This window comes from Narcine bancroftii, chromosome 4 (assembly GCF_036971445.1).
Source record: "Narcine bancroftii isolate sNarBan1 chromosome 4, sNarBan1.hap1, whole genome shotgun sequence".
NCBI classification, from domain to species: Eukaryota; Metazoa; Chordata; class Chondrichthyes; order Torpediniformes; family Narcinidae; genus Narcine; species Narcine bancroftii.
Window position 1 is genome coordinate 2,375,505 of NC_091472.1, and position 22,453 is coordinate 2,397,957.

The 22,453-nt window shown below is 55.7% G+C and overlaps 2 protein-coding genes across 4 annotated transcripts in view; one reads left to right on the forward strand and one right to left on the reverse strand.

Moving 5' to 3' along the window:
- The window catches only part of LOC138760278 (stathmin-4-like), a 106,233-nt gene that overhangs the window by 15,256 nt on the left and 68,524 nt on the right, over positions 1 to 22,453 (forward strand). The window lies entirely within an intron of this gene.
- LOC138760279 (uncharacterized) overlaps positions 8,040 to 22,453 on the reverse strand; it is a 154,535-nt gene continuing 140,121 nt past the window's right edge. Inside the window, exon 4 of the mRNA XM_069930641.1 lies at positions 8,040 to 8,200. Coding sequence (XP_069786742.1) covers positions 8,040 to 8,200 — 161 coding nt within the window. The remainder of the gene's footprint in view (positions 8,201 to 22,453) is intronic.

Sequence of the window (22,453 nt, forward strand, 5' to 3'; positions counted from 1 at the left end):
GTGGGAGCTGTCTATAATCTTGCAGAGGGACAGGCAATAAAGCAAGAAATGTCTGGCGATCAAATGGAACGGCAGTGGTCACGGGGTCTTCAACTTGCACAGACATGGGGAAAATCAAGTTGGTTGAGGAAGTCTCGAGGAGGAGTTCATAGAATGCACCCGTGACAGCTTTCTTGAACAGCATGTTACCGAACCTACAAGGGAACGTGCGATCCCAGATCTGATCCCATTAACACAGAACATCGAACACTACAGCACAGTACAGGCCCTTCGGCCTTCAATGTTGCGCTGACCTATATATTCCTTAAAAAAACTACAACTCCCTACCCCATAACACACTATTTTTCTTCCATCCATGTGTTTGTCTAAGAGTTTCCTAAATGTCCCCAGTGTTCCAGCCTCCACCACTGTCCCCAGCAAGGTCTTCCAGGCCTCCACAGCTCTCTGTGTAAAAAAAACTTACCCCTGACGTCCCTGACTTTGTACACACGTCCTCTGGGATTTGCTGATCCTGCCCTGGGAAACAGGTGCTGTCTGACCACCCTATCTCTGCCTCTCAGAATCTTGTCAACCTCTATCAAGTCTCCTCTCATCCTTCTACGCTCCAAAGAGAAAAGTCCCAGCTCTGCCAACCTTGCCATAGACTTGTTTCCCAATCCTGATGCACTGAGACAGGAGAAATTAATGACCTTTTAGTGACGGAGCCCCTGGGAAAGAGCAATCAAAGTATGATTGAATTTCTCACACAAAAATGGAGTGCAATTGTTTGATCGGAAACCAGTGTATTTACCAAAACGAGGGAGATTGATGTGGGCTGAGTGAGGAGTAGGCTGGTGGAGACTGGGAACACAGAATGTACGGTGTGGGAACTGTGGAAGACATTCAAAGAGATTTTTTTTCGTGGAGATCAAAAGAATATTCCAGTTAAAAGCAAGGACAATCAGGGTGGGGGCAGCCAGCCTTGGAGAATAAGGAAATCAAGGAAAGGCATCAAACTAAATGCTCGTGTTAAAAGTCACCAGACCAGCAGGTATCTGACAGACCCATCCCCCCCCAAACCAGTAGGTCACCGACAGTCCCGTCCCCAACTCCCAGACCAGCAGGTATCTGACAGACCCATCCCCCAGACCGGCAGGTCACCGACAGTCCTGTCCCCAACTCCCAGACCAGCAGGTATCTGACAGACCCATACCCCCCAAACCAGTAGGTCACCGACAGTCCCGTCCCCAACTCCCAGACCAGCAGGTCACTGACAGACCGTCTCCATCCCTCGCACCACCAGGTCACTGACAGACCCATCCCCCAGACCGGCAGGTCACAGGCAGACCCATGCCCATCCCTCAGACCACCAGGTCACAGACAGACCCGTCCCCATCCCCTAGACCAGCAGGTCACTTGACAGACCATCCACATCCCTCAGACCAGCAGGTCACTGACAGACCGTCTCCATCCCTCACACCACCAGGTCACTGACAGACCCATCCCCCAGACCGGCAGGTCACAGACAGACCCATCCCCATCCCTCAGACCACCAGGTCACAGACAGACCCGTCCCCGTCCCCTAGACCAGCAGGTCACTTGACAGACCATCTACATCCCTCAGACCAGCAGGTCACTGACAAACCCGTTCCCATCCCTCAGACCACCAGGTCACAGACAGACCCATCCCCATCCCTCAGACCACCAGGTCACAGACAGACCCGTCCCCGTCCCCTAGACCAGCAGGTCACTTGACAGACCATCTACATCCCTCAGACCAGCAGGTCACTGACAAACCCGTTCCCATCCCTCAGACCACCAGGTCACTGACAGACCCGTCCCCAGCCCCCAGATGGCACTGAGAGACCCGTCCTCATCCCCCAGACGGCACTGACAGACCCGTCCCCATTCCCCAGACAGCACTGACAGACCCGTTCCCATCCCCCAGACCAGCAGGTCACTGACAGTCACATCCTCCTGGGCGCCTGCCCACATTTTCCTTGTACATTGATGAAGGTCTCAAGCCCAAAATGTCAGTTCTATATCTTTATCTTTGCTGTATAAAGGACACTGTTTGATCTGCTGAGTTTCTCCAGCGTCGTGTTTTTACTTCGTCAAGTTTTACTGTTCTCTGATTGTACAAGTACAACCCAACGAAACAGCGTTCTCAGGTCTTCAGAGCAAAACACACTGACACACAACCAGACCTAACACACGTACAGACAAACAGAACATATACAAGACAAGTATTTCATCAACACAAATAAATATTATTTTTTTACAACTGAGAGTCTCGGAGGGTCAGTGTGAGCAGTTCCTTTGGTCGTCCACCATCCTCACTGCCTGTGGGAAGAAGCTGCTCCTCAGCCTGGTGGCGCTGGCTCTGATCCTCCTGGATCTCTTCCCCGACGGAAGCAGCTGGAAGATGCTGCGTGTGGGGTGGAAGGGGTCCTCAATGACTTTGCACACCCTCTTCAGACAACAATCCCGGTAAATCATTAAGCATGACATGGTTGGCTTAACAGTTAGCACAACACCTTTACAGCCCTAGTGATCGGGAACTGGGTTCGAATCCTGCGCTGTCTGTAAGGATTTTGTACCTTCTCCCCATGTCTGTGTGGGTTTTCTCCAGGGGCTCCAGTTTCCTCCCACCCTTCAAAACATACCGGGATGGAGGTGAATTGAGCAGCATGGGCTTGAGGACCAAAAGGGCTTGTTACCATACTGCATGTCTTTATTTAAAAAAATTAAATTAAAAATAAAATTTAAACAACCAGATATAGAGACAAACAATACATATGCAAGGTAAGAATTTAATCTCTACAAAGAAATAAATAGATGGACCACAGTGTCTACAGACCGCAGGGGATTCACTGCTGTGGGAATGAGCTTGGAATCAAGAGGGTTAAATCAATCTGGTCCCAGCTTTGATGCCACTGGCCAGTCAGAGCTCAGCTGAGCTCAGACCAATCGGGTGGCGGGGATGTGATGTAAGGAGATGCAGGAGGCAGACGTCTGGACCAGACACCTCAGTCTGCTGGCGTGGAAGGCACAGCTGTGGTAAGTGGGAGACGGGGCAGGATGCGGTGGGATGGGCCGAGAGCTGGGCTCAGCACTGCAGCCCGCGGTGATGGAGCAGGCAGAGGGTGCGGGCAGGGGTGTGTGTCCTCGCCCAGTGGGAACAGTGGGATGCACTGCATTGTTTTACAGCGATGCAGTGCACCTTTCGTCCTGAGGGCTGGGCTTTGATGCAGAACCACAATCTGGATTTATTGTCATGAACAAGTCACAAAATTCATCGCTTTTCAGTAGGGTCACAGGGTAAATGTTCATAGAACCTACCTTCCAACAATAAATAAAAACAGTCAGGCCGTGTCTGCGGTTCATCGTCTGTTCAGGAATCTGATGGCAGCGGGGAAGAAGCTGTCCCTGTGCTGCTGAGGGCTCGTCTTCAGCCTCCCGGTGGTAGCAGTGAAGAGGGCTTGGCCTGGGCGGTGGGGTCTTTGAGGGTAGAGGCTGCTTTTTTAAGACCCCGCCTTGCTCTGACATGGATTTGCTTCTGTTGGGGATTTTAATTGGAGAAGGAATTGAGCAAAGAATTCTTTTTTTAAAATGATTTAAAATTTATTGAGTTCTTTTTTAAAAACCCCCCAAATCCTTGAGTCAAATCTAAGTTACAAACCATCAACTTATCCACAAAATAGAAACAAACATGGAAGCAAAAATAACCTTGCGTGCCTAATTCGAGCTCAAGTATCAAAAAAATTCTGCCGTTCATTAATACACTTCACCACATCCACCACTATTCCCCACCCCCACCCCAGGAAACCTAGATATTTGCCCCATTTTTCAGTAAAGATGTTCAATTTACCGAACAGTTTGGAAGACGTGCGTTTCAAAGCTGCCACTTTGGCCACTCCTGAAATGATGGTTCCTCCCCCAAATTCTTCTAACCTCTTAGTATAATTTGTCCTCAACCAGTAGACTTGTCTGAATCTAGTTTTGAGAGTATTTATCTCCAAATAACCCAAGGGTGGCTCCCAGGACAAAGAGTCTGGGGCGAAAGGAAGTTGAAGACGTGAATCTTCACCGATGTGGTTCAGTCCCAAATCCTGGACCAAAGCGCACATCCTAAGTAAGAATTTCTGGTATTTATTATCAGTCCCTGGATTAGGGCAGGGATGAAGGTTGAGGTGCCTGGCGCTGGTGTGGGGTGTAACCAGCTGTGATGGGGAGCTACAAGGAGGACCAGCCTTGATGGAGAGATGGGATGGGGGGAGATGGGGTGTGGGGGAGATGGAGGGAGAGATGGGGTGAGGAGAGATGGGATGGGAGGGATATGGGGAAATGGGTTGGGGAGATGGGATGGGGAAGATGGGGGGTATATGTGGATGAGTGGGGGAGTGTGTTGGGGTGATGGTGGGAGTGGGGTGTGTACATGGGGATGGGAGTGGGGATGGGGCTGTGGCGTTGGGGGTTGTGTGGGGTTGGGATATGTGTGTGAGGGGTTGGAGGGTGTTAGGGGTTGTGTGTGTGTGTATGTGTGTGGGGTTGTAGAAGGGGTGTGTGAATATGTGTGTGTGTGAGGAGGTGGGGTGTTGTTGAAGGGTTGTGTGTGAGGGGGTGGGGGGTGTTGTTGAAGGGTGTGTGAGGGGGTGGGGAGTGTTGTTGAAGGGGGTGTGTGTGTGAGGGGGTGGGAGTGTTGTTGAAGGGGGGTGTGTGCGTGTGCGGGGGTGGGGAATGTTGTTGAAGGGGGTGTATGTGTGAGGGGGTGGGGAGTGTTGTTGAAGGGGGGTGTGTGTGTGTGAGGGGGTGGGGTGTGTTGTTGAAGGGGGTGTGTGTGAGAGGGTGGGGAGTGTTCTTGAAGGGGGTGTGTGCGTACAAGGGGGGTGGGGAGTGTTGTTGAAGGGGGTGTGTGTGCGAGGGGGTGGGGAGTGTTGTTGATGGGAGGTGTGTGTGAGGTGGTGGGGAGTGTTGTTGAAGGGGGGTGTGAGCGTGCGAGGGAGTGGAGTGTTGTTGAAGGGGGTGTATGTGTGAGGGGGTGGGGAGTGTTGTTGAAGGGGGGTGTGTGTGTGAGGGGGTGGAGAGTGTTGTTGAAGTGGGGTGTGTGCGTGTGAGGGGGTGGGGAATGTTGTTGAAGGGGGGTGTGTGCGTGCGAGGGGGCGGGGTGTTGTTGAAGGGTTGTGTGTGAGGGGGTGGTGGGTGTTGTTAAAGGGTGTGTGGGGGTGGGGGGTGTTGTTGAAGGGTGTGTGAGGGGGTGGGGAGTGTTGTTGAAGGGGGGTGTGTGTGAGGGGTTGGAGAGTGTTGTTGAAGTGGGGTGTGTGCGAGCGAGGGGGCAGGGAGTGTTATTGAAGGGGGTGTGTGTGTGTGAGGGGCTGGGGAGTGTTGTTGAAGGGGGGTGTGTGCGTGTGAGAGGGTGGGGTGTGTTGTTGAAGGGGGTGTGTGTGAGAGGGTGGGGAGTGTTCTTGAAGGGGGTGTGTGCGTACAAGGGGGGGTGGGGAGTGTTGTTGAAGGGGGTGTGTGTGCGAGGGGGTGGGGAGTGTTGTTGATGGGAGGTGTGTGTGAGGGGGTGGGGAGTGTTGTTGAAGGGGGGTGTGAGCGTGCGAGGGAGTGGAGTGTTGTTGAAGGGGGTGTGTGCGTGCGAGGGGGTGGGGAGTGTTGTTGAAGGGGGTGTGCGTGTGAGGGGGGTGGGAAGTGTTGTTGAAGGGGGTGTGTGCATGTGAGGGGGTGGAGAATGTTGTTGAAGTGGGGTGTGTGCGTGTGAGGGGGTGGGGAGTATTGTTGAAGGGGGTGTGTATGTGCGAGGGGTGGGGAGTGTTGTTGAAGGGGGTGTGTGCATGTGAGGGGGTGGAGAATGTTGTTGAAGTGGGGTGTGTGCATGTGAGGGGGTGGGGAGCGTTGTTGAAGGGGGTGTGTGTGTGTGTGTGTATGTGTGTGTGAGAGGGGGTGGGGGGTGTTGTTGAACAGGTGTGTGTGTGAGGGGGTGGGGTGTGTGTGTTTATCTGGGTGTTCCTACCTTTGTGAGGCTCACCCATCAGGTGCTCGTGCCTTAAATCATTCTCCCCTCCCCCCCACGTTCCGCATAATCTTCCTGAGAGGCAGTGTCCAGACAGATTCGACAGGGTGGGTGTGGTTCCCTGGTGGGCGTCCGCACCCAGGGGTGATAGTCTCAGAACAAGAGTCTGTTTAGAGCAGGAGGAGGTGACGACTCTGTACTGACAATAACCCCACCAGCGGTGCGAGTATAAGACGGCTTTAATAAACTAATATGGACACGAAGAGGTCTTGTCTCTGCAAGATGAACCTGGAAGGCTAGACTGCAGCTCTGGACGGCTTTATAGACAAAGTCATTGGGATTCCCCCTGGTGACCTAGTGGTGGAATTACAGATCACCACATTCACCACCCCCCACCCCCCCCACCCACCGTCCTCCTTCCCTTGTTTGTAAGTTCATAAGTCCAAAATTTTTCATAAGCTGTAGTGGGGGGTGAGGCCCGTTGTGCCCTATTGTAATGCTTTCTAACTGGCACTGAAAATCTAACCCCAATAGTACCGGGGCACAGAGGTGAGGGAGTTCTAGTAATTTGAACCCTTTGTATTTTGTGCCCTGGATTTCTAGAGCAACCCTGCAAAACTGTTTTACCTCAGCCGCAAGGCTGCTGGCTGCTAACAGGATCTGGTGCTCACTCGGGCAGGTGGGGAGGGCAAGGCGGTTGACTAACCCCTGGTCAATAAAACTGTCTATTAAGCAATTTACCTTCACATCATTAATTTTGATGCACACAGTGGCGTCAGATAAATTGTGTGGACTTGCCTGAGTCATGCGTAGGGAAGCAAGTCTGGCGTGTCCTTCGTGTCCTTCCATCCGATAGTACTCAGCGTCATATTCATTTCTTGAAGACTGTGTCCTCTGCTCTGTAGCAGTTGTCCAAGATGGCCGGCTGCACATGGCATTCTTTTTCTGTTTGTCTGTGGAGAAAGAAGAGCTCTCCTGCCTCTCATTAGCATGAGAATGGGCCTTGGCTGTGGCCTTGGGGCTTCTGCAGACTTTTGCATAATGCTCACGTTTTCCACAGTTGGGACAGACATTTTCTCTGGCAGGTCAGAGGGCTCTGGGGTGCTTTCTTTGTCCACAGGAAAAGCACTTGGGACCCTCAAGGTGCTGCTGCTGTGGTGGATTCCTGTGAGGCAGCATACTTTTCTTTTCGTGGGGCTAGAGAGTCCAGCAGTGTGACGTTTGTCCCAGCCCCAGGGTCCTGTGAGTACTCCTCCAATTCTTTCCTGGTGCTTTCTAAAGCTTCTGCAATAGTCTCTGCCTCATCTAGCCCCACCATTCCTTTCTCCAGCAATCGATGTCTCGTCTCAGTGGACCGTATGCCCGCAACAATTCTGTCCCTAATAATGTCCTCCGCGTAATCCTGATCTGATACTGCTTTAAAGTTGCAGCCTCTCGCCAGCTCTTTCAGAGAGAGTATAAAGTCTCTGGCAGACTCCCCGACTTGTTGTGACCTGGTCATGAGACTGTACCGGGAGTGGAGTTCACTACGTCCCTTACTGTAATTGCCTCTGTAATGTGCTCATTGCCTCTTGGTAGGACCTGGCATCCTGTATAAGGGAGTAAGGGTGGTCTCCCAGCTGCGCTAACAGCAGCGTTAATAGCTCTTTATCAGATGCCTCAGCACCCTCCATGTAATTCAGAAAGTATCTCTGCCAGCGGCCAAAGTGCGTGCCGGCTCCGGGATTTCTGGGGTCGAGCTCCAGCCTGTCTGGTCGCAGCACATGGCTAAGCCGCAGTCTCTGGTCCCTTAGGTGTAGCAAGGGTGAACCCTGGGGTACTGGGAGCTGCTGCTGGGGGAGCGATGGTAGCAGTGTCTGCTTTCCCTGGCTCTGGAGTGGTTGGGAATTCTGCACATACATGGCAATCGGCAGCACGACTTGTGCAGATCCTTCCACCCGCACTTGTAGTGGCCCCTTTCTGATTGGACCGGGGTTTAGGGTAGGCGGACCCTGTACCGACGAACCCACGGGCAGGCAGGGCTCTTGGCCATTTCTTACCTGCCCTATCGTACTTCTGTGGTCTTCCCTGCATTCCTCCACGATTCTAGTACAGCAGTTCCTCGCTGTCTCGGTCCTTGGAAGCAGGTGAATGCTAGTCGTCCCCGGATTCCATTCCTCAGGAAGAGTCTCCAGGTGGTCGGGAATGCAGCTTCCATTCTAGTAGCTATCATATTAGTTTATTAAATTGTACTGACAATAACCACACCAGCAGTGCGAGTATAAGACAGCTTTAATAAACTAATACGTACACTAAGAGGTCTTGTCTCTCTGCAAGACGAACCTGGAAGGCTAGACTGTAGCTCTGGACTGCTTTATAGACAAGGTCACCGGGATGCCCCCTGGTGACTCAGTGGTGTAATTACAGATCACCACAGACTCCACCCAGAGGCAGGTGAAGGTCTGTCTCTGAACCAGAGGATCTCTGGATAGTGCAGAGGGGTGGGCATTATGTGGGGCTGAGGTGCTGAGGAAGATCAGGCATGCTCAGGACATTAGCTGGGGGAGGGTTGGAGGCCTGCCTCCTGCTTCCAGTGGCCTGGTCTGTGTTCCGACAGCTGTTCCCCATGCAACCCCGTCTCACCCATTCTCCAGCCCTTTGCAGCTGTGAGGCACCACCCTGCTCAGCGACCACAGGTTCCGGCAGTAGGGTGCTCTGGGGACAGGCTATTAGATAGGGATGGCATTGGCTGGGTACAGACTGGGTGTCACACAGGGCAGTGTCAGAGGTGGTGACTGCCACAGTGTTTAATTATGCAGACACTGGGCTGCTCCTGGTACCCTGCCCCATATTCACAGTGGGATCCAGAACAAGGAACAGTTTAACTCTTGAAATTTAAATCATCATCATTCTGCAGAGGGAAAATCTGCGCTGTGGACTTAATGTCATCTCACAGGGCTGGCAAACCACGAGCCAGACCCAGAGTGAAGCACCCGACTCACCGTCCCATCACACACTCCCAGGGTCAGACCCAGAGTGAAGCTCCATCCACACTATCCCATAACACACTCCCAGGGTCAGACCCAGAGTGAAGCTCCCTCCACACCGTCCCATCACACAATCCCAGGGTCAGACCCAGAGTGAAGCTCCCTCCACACCGTCCCATCACACACTCCCAGGGTCAGACCCTGAGTGAAGCTCACTCCACACCGTCCCATCACAAACTCCCGGGATCAGACCCAGAGTGAAGATCCCTCCACACCGTCCCATCACACACTCCCAGGGTCAGACCCAGAGTGAAGCTTCCTCCACACCGTCCCATCACACTCTCCCAGGGTCAGACCCAGAGTGAAGCTCCCTCCACAGTGTCGCATCATACACTCCCAGGGTCAGACCCAGAGTGAAGCTCCCTCCACACCGTCCCATCACAAACTCCCGGGGTCAGACCCAGAGTGAAGTTCCCTCCACACCGTCCCATCACACGCTCCCAGGGTCAGACCCAGAGTGAAGCTCCCTCTACACAGTCCCATCACACACTCCCAGGGTCAGACCCAGAGTAAAGCTCGCTCGACGTCAGACCCAGAGTGAACCTCCCTCCACACCGTCCTATCACACACTCCCAGGGTCAGACCCAGAGTGAAGCTTCCTCCACACCGTCCCATCACACACTCCCAGGGTCAGACCCAGAGTGAAGCTCCCTCCACACCGTCCCATCACACACTCCCAGGGTCAGACCCAGAGTGAAGCTTCCTCCACACCGTCCCATCACACACTCCCAGGGTCAGACCCAGAGTGAAGCTCCCTCCACACTGTCCCATCACGCACTCCCGGGGTCAGACCAGAGTGAAGCTTCCTCCACACTGTCCCAAAACACACTCCCGGGGTCAGACCCAGAGTGAAGCACCCTCCACACCGTCCCATCACACACTCCCGGGGTCAGTCAAGAGTGAAGCTTCCTCCACACTTTCCCATCACACACTCCCGGGGTCAGACAAGAGTGAAGCTTCCTCCACACTTTCCCATCACACACTCCCAGGGTCAGACCCAGAGTGAAGCTCCCTCCACACTGTCCCATCACACACTCCCAGGGTCAGACCCAGAGTGAAGCTTCCTCCACACTGTCCCAAAACACACTCCCAGGGTCAGACCTTGAGTGAAGCTTCCTCCACACTGTCCCATAACACACTCCTGGGGTCAGACCCAGAGTGAAGCTCCCTCATCACAGTCCCATCACACACTCCCAGGGTCAGACCCAGAGTGAAGCTCCCTCCACACAGTCCCATCACACACCCCCAGGGTCAGACCCAGAGTGAAGCACCCTCCACACCGTCCCATCACAAACTCCCAGGTTCAGACCCAGAGTGAAGTTCCCTCCACATCGTCCCATCACACACTCCCGGGGTCAGACCCAGAGTGAAGCTTCCTCCACACTGTTCCAAAACACACTCCCAGGGTCAGACCTAGAGTGAAGCTTCCTCCACACTGTCCCATAACACACTCCTGGGGTCAGACCCAGAGTGAAGCTCCCTCCACACAGTCCCATCACACACTCCCAGGGTCAGACCCAGAGTGAAGCTTCCTCCACACCGTCCCAGCACACACTCCCAGGGTCAGACCCAGAGTGAAGCACCCTCCACACTGTCCCATCACAAACTCCCAGGTTCAGACCCAGAGTGAAGTTCCCTCCACATCGTCCCATCACACACTCCCGGGGTCAGACCCAGAGTGAAGCTCCCTCCACACTATCCCATCACACACTCCCAGGGTAAGACCCAGAGTGAAGCACCCTCCACACCGACCCATCACACACTCCTGGGGTCAGACCCAGAGTGAAGCTTCCTCCACACTGTCCCATCACACACTCCCTGGGTCAGACCCAGAGTGAAGCTTCCTCCACACTGTCCCATCACACACTCCCAGGGTCAGACCCAGAGTGAAGGTCCCTCCAAACTGTCCCATCACACACTCCCGGGGTTAGACCCAGAGTGAAGCTTTCTCTACACCGCCCCATCACACATTCCCGGGGTCAGACCCAGAGTGAAGCTCTCTCCACACTCTCCCATCACACACTCCTGGCGTCTGACCCAGAGTGAAGCTTTCTCCACACTGTCCCATCACACACTCCAGGGGTCAGACCCAGAGTAAAGGTTCCTCCACACTGTCCCATCACACACTCCCGGGGTCAGACCCAGAGTGATGCCCTCTCCACACTGTCCCATCACACACTCCCGGGGTCAGACCCAGAGTGATGCCCTCTCCACACTGTCCCATCACACACTCCCGGGGTCAGAACCAGAGTGAAGGTTCCTCCACACTGTCCCATCACACACTGCCAGGGTCAGACCCAGAGTGAAGCTCCCTCCACACCATCCCATCACACACTCCCTGGGTCAGAACCAGAGTGAAGCTTCCTCCATACTATCCCATCACACACTCCCAGGGTCAGACCCAGAGTGAAGCTCCCTCCACACCATCCCATCACACACTCCCTGGGTCAGCCCAGTGTAAAGCTACCTCCACACTGTCCCATCACACACTCCCAGGGTCAGACGCAGAGTGAAGCTTCCTCCACACAGTCCCATCACACACTCCCTGGGTCAGACCCAGAGTGGAGGTCCCTCCGAACTGTCCCATCAAACACTCCCGGGGTCAGACCCAGAGTGAAGCTCCCTCCACAATGTCCCATCCACACACACCCGCGGTCAGACCCACAGTGAAGCTTCCTCCACAATGTCCCAACACACACTCCCAGGATCAGTCACAGAGTGAAGATCCCTCCGAAATGTCCCATCACACATTCCCGGGGTCAGAGCCAGTGTGAAGCTCCTTCCTCACTGTTCCATCACACACTCCCGGGGTCAGACCCAGAGTGAAGCTTCCTCCACACTGTCCCATCACACACTCCCAGGGTCAGACCTAGAGTGAAGCTCCCTCCACACTGTCCCATCACACACTCCCAGGGTAAGACCCAGAGTGAAGCACCCTCCACACCGTCCCATCACACACTCCCGGGGTCAGAAAAAAGTGTAGCTTCCTCCACACTTTCCCATCACACACTCCCGGGGTCAGACAAGAGTGAAGCTTCCTCCACACTTTCCCATCACACACTCCCAGGGTCAGACCCAGAGTGAAGCTCCCTCCACACTGTCCCATCACACACTCCCAGGGTCAGACCCAGAGTGAAGCTTCCTCCACACTGTCCCAAAACACACTCCCAGGGTCAGACCTTGAGTGAAGCTTCCTCCACACTGTCCCATAACACACTCCTGGGGTCAGACCCAGAGTGAAGCTCCCTCATCACAGTCCCATCACACACTCCCAGGGTCAGACCCAGAGTGAAGCTCCCTCCACACAGTCCCATCACACACCCCCAGGGTCAAACCCAGAGTGAAGCACCCTCCACACCGTCCCATCACAAACTCCCAGGTTCAGACCCAGAGTGAAAGTCCCTCCAAACTGTCCCATCACACACTCCCGGGGTCAAACCCAGAGTGAAGCTTTCTCTACACCGCCCCATCACACATTACCGGGGTCAGACCCAGAGTGAAGCTCTCTCCACACTCTCCCATCACACACTCCTGGCGTCTGACCCAGAGTGAAGCTTACTCCACACTGTCCCATCACACACTCCAGGGGTCAGACCCAGAGTAAAGGTTCCTCCACACTGTCCCATCACACACTCCCGGGGTCAGACCCAGAGTGATGCCCTCTCCACACTGTCCCATCACACACTCCCGGGGTCAGAACCAGAGTGAAGCTTCTTCCACACTGTCCCATCACACACTGCCAGGGTCAGACCCAGAGTGAAGCTCCCTCCACACCATCCCATCACACACTCCCTGGGTCAGAACCAGAGTGAAGCTTCCTCCTCACTGTCCCATCACACACTCCCAGGGTCAGACCCAGAGTGAAGCTCCCTCCACACCATCCCATCACACACTCCCTGGGTCAGCCCAGTGTAAAGCTACCTCCACACTGTCCCATCACACACTCCCAGTGTCAGACCCAGAGTGAAGTTTCCTCCACACAGTCCCATCACTCACTCCCAGGGTCAGACCCAGAGTGGAGGTCCCTCCGAACTGTCCCATAAAACACTCCCGGGGTCAGACCCAGAGTGAAGCTCCCTCCACACTGTCCCATCCACACACACCCGCGGTCAGACCCACAGTGAAGCTTCCTCCACAATGTCCCATCATACACTCCCAGGATCAGACACAGAGTGAAGATCCCTCCGAACTGTCCCATCACACATTCCCGGGGTCAGAGCCAGTGTGAAGCTCCTTCCTCACTGTTCCATCACACACTCCCGGGGTCAGACCCAGAGTGAAGCTTCCTCCACACTGTCCTATTACACACTCCCAGGGTCAGACCTAGAGTGAAGCTCCCTCCACACTGTCCCATCAAACACTCCCGGGGTCAGACCCAGAGTGAAGCTCCCTCCACACTGTCCCATCACACACTCCCGGGGTCAGACCCAGAGTGAAGCCTCCTCCACACTGTTCCATCACACACACCCAGGGTCAGACCCAGAGTGAAGCTCCCTCCACACTGTCCCATCACACACTCCCATGGTTAGACCCAGAGTGAAGCCTTCTCCACACTGTCCCATCACTCAATCCCGGGGTCAGACCCAGAGTGAAGCTTCCTCCACACTGTCCCATCACATAGTCCCGGGGTCAGACGCAGAGTGAAGCTCCCTCCACACTGTCCCATGACACACACCCGGGGTCAGACCCAGAGTGAAGGTTCCTCCGCATTGTCCCATCACACACTCCCATGGTCAGACCCAGAGTGAAGCTACCTCCACACTGTCCCATCACACACTCCCGGGGTCAGACCCAGAGTGAAGATCCCTCCGAAATGTCCCATCACACATTCCCGGGGTCAGACCCAGTGTGAAGCTCCTTCCTCGCTGTTCCATCACACACTCCCGGGGTCAGACCCAGTGTGAAGCTCCTTCCTCACTGTTCCATCACACACTCCCAGGGTCAGACCAAGAGTGAAGCCTCCTCCACACTGTCCCATCACTCACTCCCGGGGTCAGACCCAGAGTGAAGCTCCCTCCACACTGTCCCATCACACACTCCCGGGGTTAGACCCAGAGTGAAGTTCCCTCCACAATGTCCCATCACACTCTCCCGTGGTCAGACCCAGGGTGAAGCTTCCTCCACACTGTCCCATCACACACTCCCGGGGTTAGACCCAGAGTGAAGCTCCCTCCACAATGTCCCTTCACACCCTCCCGGGGTCAGATCCAGAGTGAAGCCTCCTCCACACTGTCCCATCACACACTCCCGGGGTCAGACCCAGAGTGAAGCCTCCTCCACAATGTCCCATCACACCCTCCCGGGGTCAGACCCAGAGTTAAGCTCCCTCCACACTGTCCCATCACACACTCCCAGGGTCAGAACCAGAATGAAGCTCCTTCCACACTGTCCTATCACACACTCCCGGGGTCAGAACCAGAATGAAGCTTCCTCAACAATGTCCCATCACACCCTCCCGGGGTCAGACCCAGAGTGAAGCTCCCTCCACACTGTCCCATCACACTCTCCCAGGGTTAGACCCAGAGTGAATCTCCCTCCACACCGTCCCATCACACACTCCCGGGGTCAGACCCAGAATGAAGCTTCCTCCACAATGTCCCATCACACCCTCCCGGTGTCAGACCCAGAATGAAGCTTCCTCCACACTGTCCCATCACACACTCCCGGGGTCAGACCCAGAGTGAAGCTTCCTCCACACTGTCCCATCACATACTCCCGGGGTCAGACCCAGAGTGAAGCTTCCTCCACAATGTCCCATCACACCCTCCCGGGGTCAGACCCACAGTAAAGCTCCCTCCACACTGTCCCATCACACACTCCCAGGGTCAGAACCAGAATGAAGCTCCTTCCACACTGTCCTATGACACACTCCCGGGGTCAGAACCAGAATGAAGCTTCCTCCACAATGTCCCATCACACCCTCCCGGGGTCAGACCCAGAGTGAAGCTCCCTCCACACTGTCCCATCACACTCTCCCAGGGTTAGACCCAGAGTGAATCTCCCTCCACACCGTCCCATCACACACTCCCGGGGTCAGACCCAGAATGAAGCTTCCTCCACAATGTCCCATCACACCCTCCCGGGGTCAGACCCAGAGTGAAGCTCCCTCCACACTGTCCCATCACACTCTCCCGGGGTTAGACCCAGAGTGAAGCTTCCTCCACACTGTCCCATCACACACTCCCGGGGTCAGACCCAGAGTGAAGCTGACTCCACACTGTCCCATCACACACTCCTGGGGTCAGAACCAGTGTGAAACTCCCTCCACACTGTCCCATCACACACTCCCAGGGTTAGACCCAGAGTGAAGCTCCCTCCACACCGTCCCATCACACACTCCTGGGGTCAGACCCAGAGTGAAGCTACCTCCACACTGTTCAATCACACACTCCCGGTGTCAGACCCAGTGTGAAGCTCCTTCCACACTGTTCCATCACACACTCCCGGGGTCAGACCAAGAGTGAAGCTTCCACCACACCATCCCATCACATTCCCTTGTGTCAGTCCCAGAGTGAAGCTCCTTCCACACTGTCCCATCACACACTCCCAGGGTCAGACCCACAGTGAAGCTCCCTCCACACTGTCCCATCACACACTCCTGGGGTCAGACCCAGAGTGAAGCTTCCTCCACACTGTTCCATCACACACTCCCAGGGTCAGACCCAGAGTGAAGCCTCCTCCACACTGTCCCATCACACTCTCCCAGGGTCAAACCCAGAGTGAAGCTCCCTCCACACTGTCCCATCATACACTCCCAGGGTCAGACCCAGAGTGAAGCTGCCTCCACACCGTCCCATCACAAACTCCCGGGGTCAGACCCAGAGTGAAGTTCCCTCCACACCGTCCCATCACACGCTCCCAGGGTCAGACCCAGAGTGAAGCTCCCTGTACACAGTCCCATCACACACTCCCAGGGTCAGACCCAGAGTAAAGCTCGCTCGACACAGTCCCATCACACACTCGTCGGGTCAGACCCAGAGTGAACCTCCCTCCACACCGTCCTATCACACACTCCCAGGGTCAGACCCAGAGTGAAGCTTCCTCCACACCGTCCCATCACACACTCCCAGGGTCAGACCCAGAGTGAAGCTCCCTCCACACCGTCCAATCACACACTCCCAGGGTCAGACCCAGAGTGAAGCTTCCTCCACACTGTCCCATCACACACTCCCGGGGTCAGACCCAGAGTGAAGCTTCCTCCACACTGTCCCAAAACACACTCCCAGTGTCAGACCTAGAGTGAAGCTTCCTCCACACTGTCTCATAACACACTCCTGGGTTCAGACCCAGAGTGAAGCTCCCTCCACACAGTCCCATCACACATTCGCAGGGTCAGACCCAGAGTGAAGCTCCCTCCACACAGTCCCATCACACACCCCCAGGGTCAGACCCAGAGTGAAGCACCCTCCACATCGTCCCATCACAAACTCCCAGGTTCAGACCCAGAGTGAAGTTCCCTCCACATCGTCCTATCACACACTCCCGGGGTCAGACCCAGAGTGAAGCTCCCTCCACACTGTCCCATCACACACTCCCAGGGTAAGACGCAGAGTGAAGCACCCTCCACACCGTCCCATCACACACTCCCGGGGTCAGACAAGAGTGAAGCTTCCTCAACACTTTCCCATCACACACTCCCGGGGTCAGACAAGCGTGAAGCTTCCTCCACACTTTCCCATCACACACTCCCAGGGTCAGACCCAGAGTGAAGCTCCCTCCACACTGTCCCATCACACACTCCCAGGGTCAGACCCAGAGTGAAGCTTCCTCCACACTGTCCCAAAACACACTCCTGGGGTCAGACCCAGAGTGAAGCTCCCTCCACACAGTCCCATCACACACTCCCAGGGTCAGACCCAGAGTGAAGCTCCCTCCACACAGTCCCATCACACACCCCCAGGGTCAGACCCAGAGTGAAGCACCCTCCACACCGACGCATCACAAACTCCCAGGTTCAGACCCAGAGTGAGGTTCCCTCCACATCGTCCCATCACACACTCCCGGGGTCAGACCCAGAGTGAAGCTTCCTCCACACTGTCCCAAAACACACTCCCAGGGTCAGACCTAGAGTGAAGCTTCCTCCACACTGTCCCATACACACTCCTGGGGTCAGACCCAGAGTGAAACTCCCTCCACACAGTCCCATCACACACTCCCAGGGTCAGACCCAGAGTGAAGCTCCCTCCACACAGTCCCATCACACACCCCCAGGGTCAGACCCAGAGTGAAGCACCCTCCACACCGTCCCATCACAAACTCCGAGGTTCAGACCCACAGTGAAGTTCCCTCCACATCGTCCCATCACACACACCCGGGGTCAAACCAAGAGTGAAGCTCCCTCCACACTCTCCCATCACACACTCCCAGTGTAAGACCCAGAGTGAAGCACCCTCCACACCGACCCATCACATACTCCCGAGGTCAGACAAGAGTGAAGCTTCCTCCACACTTTCCCATCACACACTCCCGGGGTCAGACCCAGAGTGAAGCTTCCTCCACACCGTCCCAGCACACACTCCCAGGGTCTGACCCAGAGTGAAGCTTCCTCCACACCATCCCATCACACACTCCCGGGGTCAGCCCAGTGTGAAGCTCCCTCCACACAGTCCCATCACACACTCCTGGGGTCAGACCCAGAGTGAAGCTTCCTCCACACTGTCCCATCACACACTCCCTGGGTCAGACCCAGAGTGAAGCTTCCTCCACACTGTCCCATCACACACTCCCGGCATCAGACCCAGAGTGAAGCCTCCTCCACACTGTCCCATCACAAACTCCCAGGGTCAGACGCAGAGTGAAGCTCCCTCCACACTGTCCCATGACACACACCCGGGGTCAGACCCAGAGTGAAGGTTCCTCCGCATTGTCCCATCACACACTCCCAGGGTCAGACCCAGAGTGAAGCTACCTCCACACTGTCCCATCACACACTCCCGGGGTCAGACCCAGAGTGAAGTTCCCTCCGAACTGTCCCATCACACATTCCCGGGGTCAGACCCAGTGTGAAGCTCCTTCCTCACTGTTCCATCACACACTCCCGGGGTCAGACTCAGTGTGAAGCTCCTTCCTCACTGTTCCATCACACACTCCCAGGGTCAGACCAAGAGTGAAGCCTCCTCCACACTGTCCCATCACTCACTCCCGGGGTCAGACCCAGAGTGAAGCTCCCTCCACACTGTCCCATCACACACTCCCGGGGTTAGACCCAGAGTGAAGCTCCCTCCACAATGTCCTATCACACCCTCCCGGGGTCAGACCCAGAGTGAAGCTCCCTCCACACTGTCCCATCACACACTCCCAGGGTCAGACCCAGAGTGAAGCTTCCTCCACACTGTCCCAAAACACACTCCTGGGGTCAGACCCAGAGTGAAGCTCCCTCCACACAGTCCCATCACACACTCCCAGGGTCAGACCCAGAGTGAAGCTCCCTCCACACAGTCCCATCACACACCCCCAGGGTCAGACCCAGAGTGAAGCACCCTCCACACCGACGCATCACAAACTCCCAGGTTCAGACCCAGAGTGAGGTTCCCTCCACATCGTCCCATCACACACTCCCGGGGTCAGACCCAGAGTGAAGCTTCCTCCACACTGTCCCAAAACACACTCCCAGGGTCAGACCTAGAGTGAAGCTTCCTCCACACTGTCCCATACACACTCCTGGGGTCAGACCCAGAGTGAAACTCCCTCCACACAGTCCCATCACACACTCCCAGGGTCAGACCCAGAGTGAAGCTCCCTCCACACAGTCCCATCACACACCCCCAGGGTCAGACCCAGAGTGAAGCACCCTCCACACCGTCCCATCACAAACTCCCAGGTTCAGACCCAGAGTGAAGTTCCCTCCACATCGTCCCATCACACACACCCGGGGTCAAACCCAGAGTGAAGCTCCCTCCACACTCTCCCATCACACACTCCCAGTGTAAGACCCAGAGTGAAGCACCCTCCACACCGACCCATCACATACTCCCGAGGTCAGACAAGAGTGAAGCTTCCTCCACACTTTCCCATCACACACTCCCGGGGTCAGACCCAGAGTGAAGCTTCCTCCACACCGTCCCAGCACACACTCCCAGGGTCTGACCCAGAGTGAAGCTTCCTCCACACCATCCCATCACACACTCCCGGGGTCAGCCCAGTGTGAGGCTCCCTCCACACAGTCCCATCACACACTCCTGGGGTCAGACCCAGAGTGAAGCTTCCTCCACACTGTCCCTTCACACACTCCCTGGGTCAGAACCAGAGTGAAGCTTCCTCCATACTATCCCATCACACACTCCCAGGGTCAGACCCAGAGTGAAGCTCCCTCCACACCATCCCATCACACACTCCCTGGGTCAGCCCAGTGTAAAGCTACCTCCACACTGTCCCATCACACACTCCCAGGGTCAGACGCAGAGTGAAGCTTCCTCCACACAGTCCCATCACACACTCCCTGGGTCAGACCCAGAGTGGAGGTCCCTCCGAACTGTCCCATCAAACACTCCCGGGGTCAGACCCAGAGTGAAGCTCCCTCCACAATGTCCCATCCACACACACCCGCGGTCAGACCCACAGTGAAGCTTCCTCCACAATGTCCCAACACACACTCCCAGGATCAGTCACAGAGTGAAGATCCCTCCGAAATGTCCCATCACACATTCCCGGGGTCAGGGCCAGTGTGAAGCTCCTTCCTCACTGTTCCATCACACACTCCCGGGGTCAGACCCAGAGTGAAGCTTCCTCCACACTGTCCCATCACACACTCCCGGGGTCAGACCCAGAGTGATGCCCTCTCCACACTGTCCCATCACACACTCCCGGGGTCAGACCCAGAGTGATGCCCTCTCCACACTGTCCCATCACACACTCCCGGGGTCAGAACCAGAGTGAAGGTTCCTCCACACTGTCCCATCACACACTGCCAGGGTCAGACCCAGAGTGAAGCTCCCTCCACACCATCCCATCACACACTCCCTGGGTCAGAACCAGAGTGAAGCTTCCTCCATACTATCCCATCACACACTCCCAGGGTCAGACCCAGAGTGAAGCTCCCTCCACACCATCCCATCACACACTCCCTGGGTCAGCCCAGTGTAAAGCTACCTCCACACTGTCCCATCACACACTCCCAGGGTCAGACGCAGAGTGAAGCTTCCTCCACACAGTCCCATCACACAATCCCTGGGTCAGACCCAGAGTGGAGGTCCCTCCGAACTGTCCCATCAAACACTCCCGGGGTCAGACCCAGAGTGAAGCTCCCTCCACAATGTCCCATCCACACACACCCGCGGTCAGACCCACAGTGAAGCTTCCTCCACAATGTCCCAACACACACTCCCATGATCAGTCACAGAGTGAAGATCCCTCCGAAATGTCCCATCACACATTCCCGGGGTCAGAGCCAGTGTGAAGCTCCTTCCTCACTGTTCCATCACACACTCCCGGGGTCAGACCCAGAGTGAAGCTTCCTCCACACTGTCCCATCACACACTCCCAGGGTCAGACCTAGAGTGAAGCTCCCTCCACACTGTCCCATCACACACTCCCAGGGTAAGACCCAGAGTGAAGCACCCTCCACACCGTCCCATCACACACTCCCGGGGTCAGACAAGAGTGAAGCTTCCTCCACACTTTCCCATCACACACTCCCGGGGTCAGACAAGAGTGAAGCTTCCTCCACACTTTCCCATCACACACTCCCAGGGTCAGACCCAGAGTGAAGCTCCCTGCACACTGTCCCATCACACACTCCCAGGGTCAGACCCAGAGTGAAGCTTCCTCCACACTGTCCCAAAACACACTCCCAGGGTCTGACCTTGAGTGAAGCTTCCTCCACACTGTCCCATAACACACTCCTGGGGTCAGACCCAGAGTGAAGATCCCTCATCACAGTCCCATCACACACTCCCAGGGTCAGACCCAGAGTGAAGCTCCCTCCACACAGTCCCATCACACACCCCCAGGGTCAGACCCAGAGTGAAGCACCCTCCACACCGTCCCATCACAAACTCCCAGGTTCAGACCCAGAGTGAAGTTCCCTCCACATCGTCCCATCACACACTCCCGGGGTCAGACCCAGAGTGAAGCTTCCTCCACACTGTTCCAAAACACACTCCCAGGGTCAGACCTAGAGTGAAGCTTCCTCCACACTGTCCCATAACACACTCCTGGGGTCAGACCCAGAGTGAAGCTCCCCCCACACAGTCCCATCACACACTCCCAGGGTCAGACCCAGAGTGAAGCTTCCTCCACACCGTCCCAGCACACACTCCCAGGGTCAGACCCAGAGTGAAGCACCCTCCACACTGTCCCATCACACACTCCCAGGGTCAGACCCAGAGTGAAGCTTCCTCCACACTGTCCCAAAACACACTCCCAGGGTCAGACCTTGAGTGAAGCTTCCTCCACACTGTCCCATAACACACTCCTGGGGTCAGACCCAGAGTGAAGCTCCCTCATCACAGTCCCATCACACACTCCCAGGGTCAGACCCAGAGTGAAGCTCCCTCCACACAGTCCCTTCACACACCCCCAGGGTCAGACCCAGAGTGAAGCACCCTCCACACCGTCCCATCACAAACTCCCAGGTTCAGACCCAGAGTGAAGTTCCCTACACATCGTCCCATCACACACTCCCGGGGTCAGACCCAGAGTGAAGCTTCCTCCACACTGTTCCAAAACACACTCCCAGGGTCAGACCTAGAGTGAAGCTTCCTCCACACTGTCCCATAACACACTCCTGGGGTCAGACCCAGAGTGAAGCTCCCTCCACACAGTCCCATCACACACTCCCAGGGTCAGACCCAGAGTGAAGCTTCCTCCACACCGTCCCAGCACACACTCCCAGGGTCAGACCCAGAGTGAAGCACCCTCCACACTGTCCCATCACAAACTCCCAGGTTCAGACCCAGAGTGAAGTTCCCTCCACATCGTCCCATCACACACTCCCGGGGTCAGACCCAGAGTGAAGCTCCCTCCACACTATCCCATCACACACTCCCAGGGTAAGACCCAGAGTGAAGCACCCTCCACACCGACCCATCACACACTCCCAGGTTCAGACCCAGAGTGAAGCTTCCTCCACACTGTCCCATCACACACTCCCTGGGTCAGACCCAGAGTGAAGCTTCCTCCACACTGTCCCATCACACACTCCCAGGGTCAGACCCAGAGTGAAGGTCCCTCCAAACTGTCCCATCACACACTCCCGGGGTGAGACCCAGAGTGAAGCTTTCTCTACACCGCCCCATCACACATTCCCGGGGTCAGACCCAGAGTGAAGCTCTCTCCACACTCTCCCATCACACACTCCTGGCGTCTGACCCAGAGTGAAGCTTTCTCCACACTGTCCCATCACACACTCCAGGGGTCAGACCCAGAGTAAAGGTTCCTCCACACTGTCCCATCACACACTCCCGGGGTCAGACCCAGAGTGATGCCCTCTGCA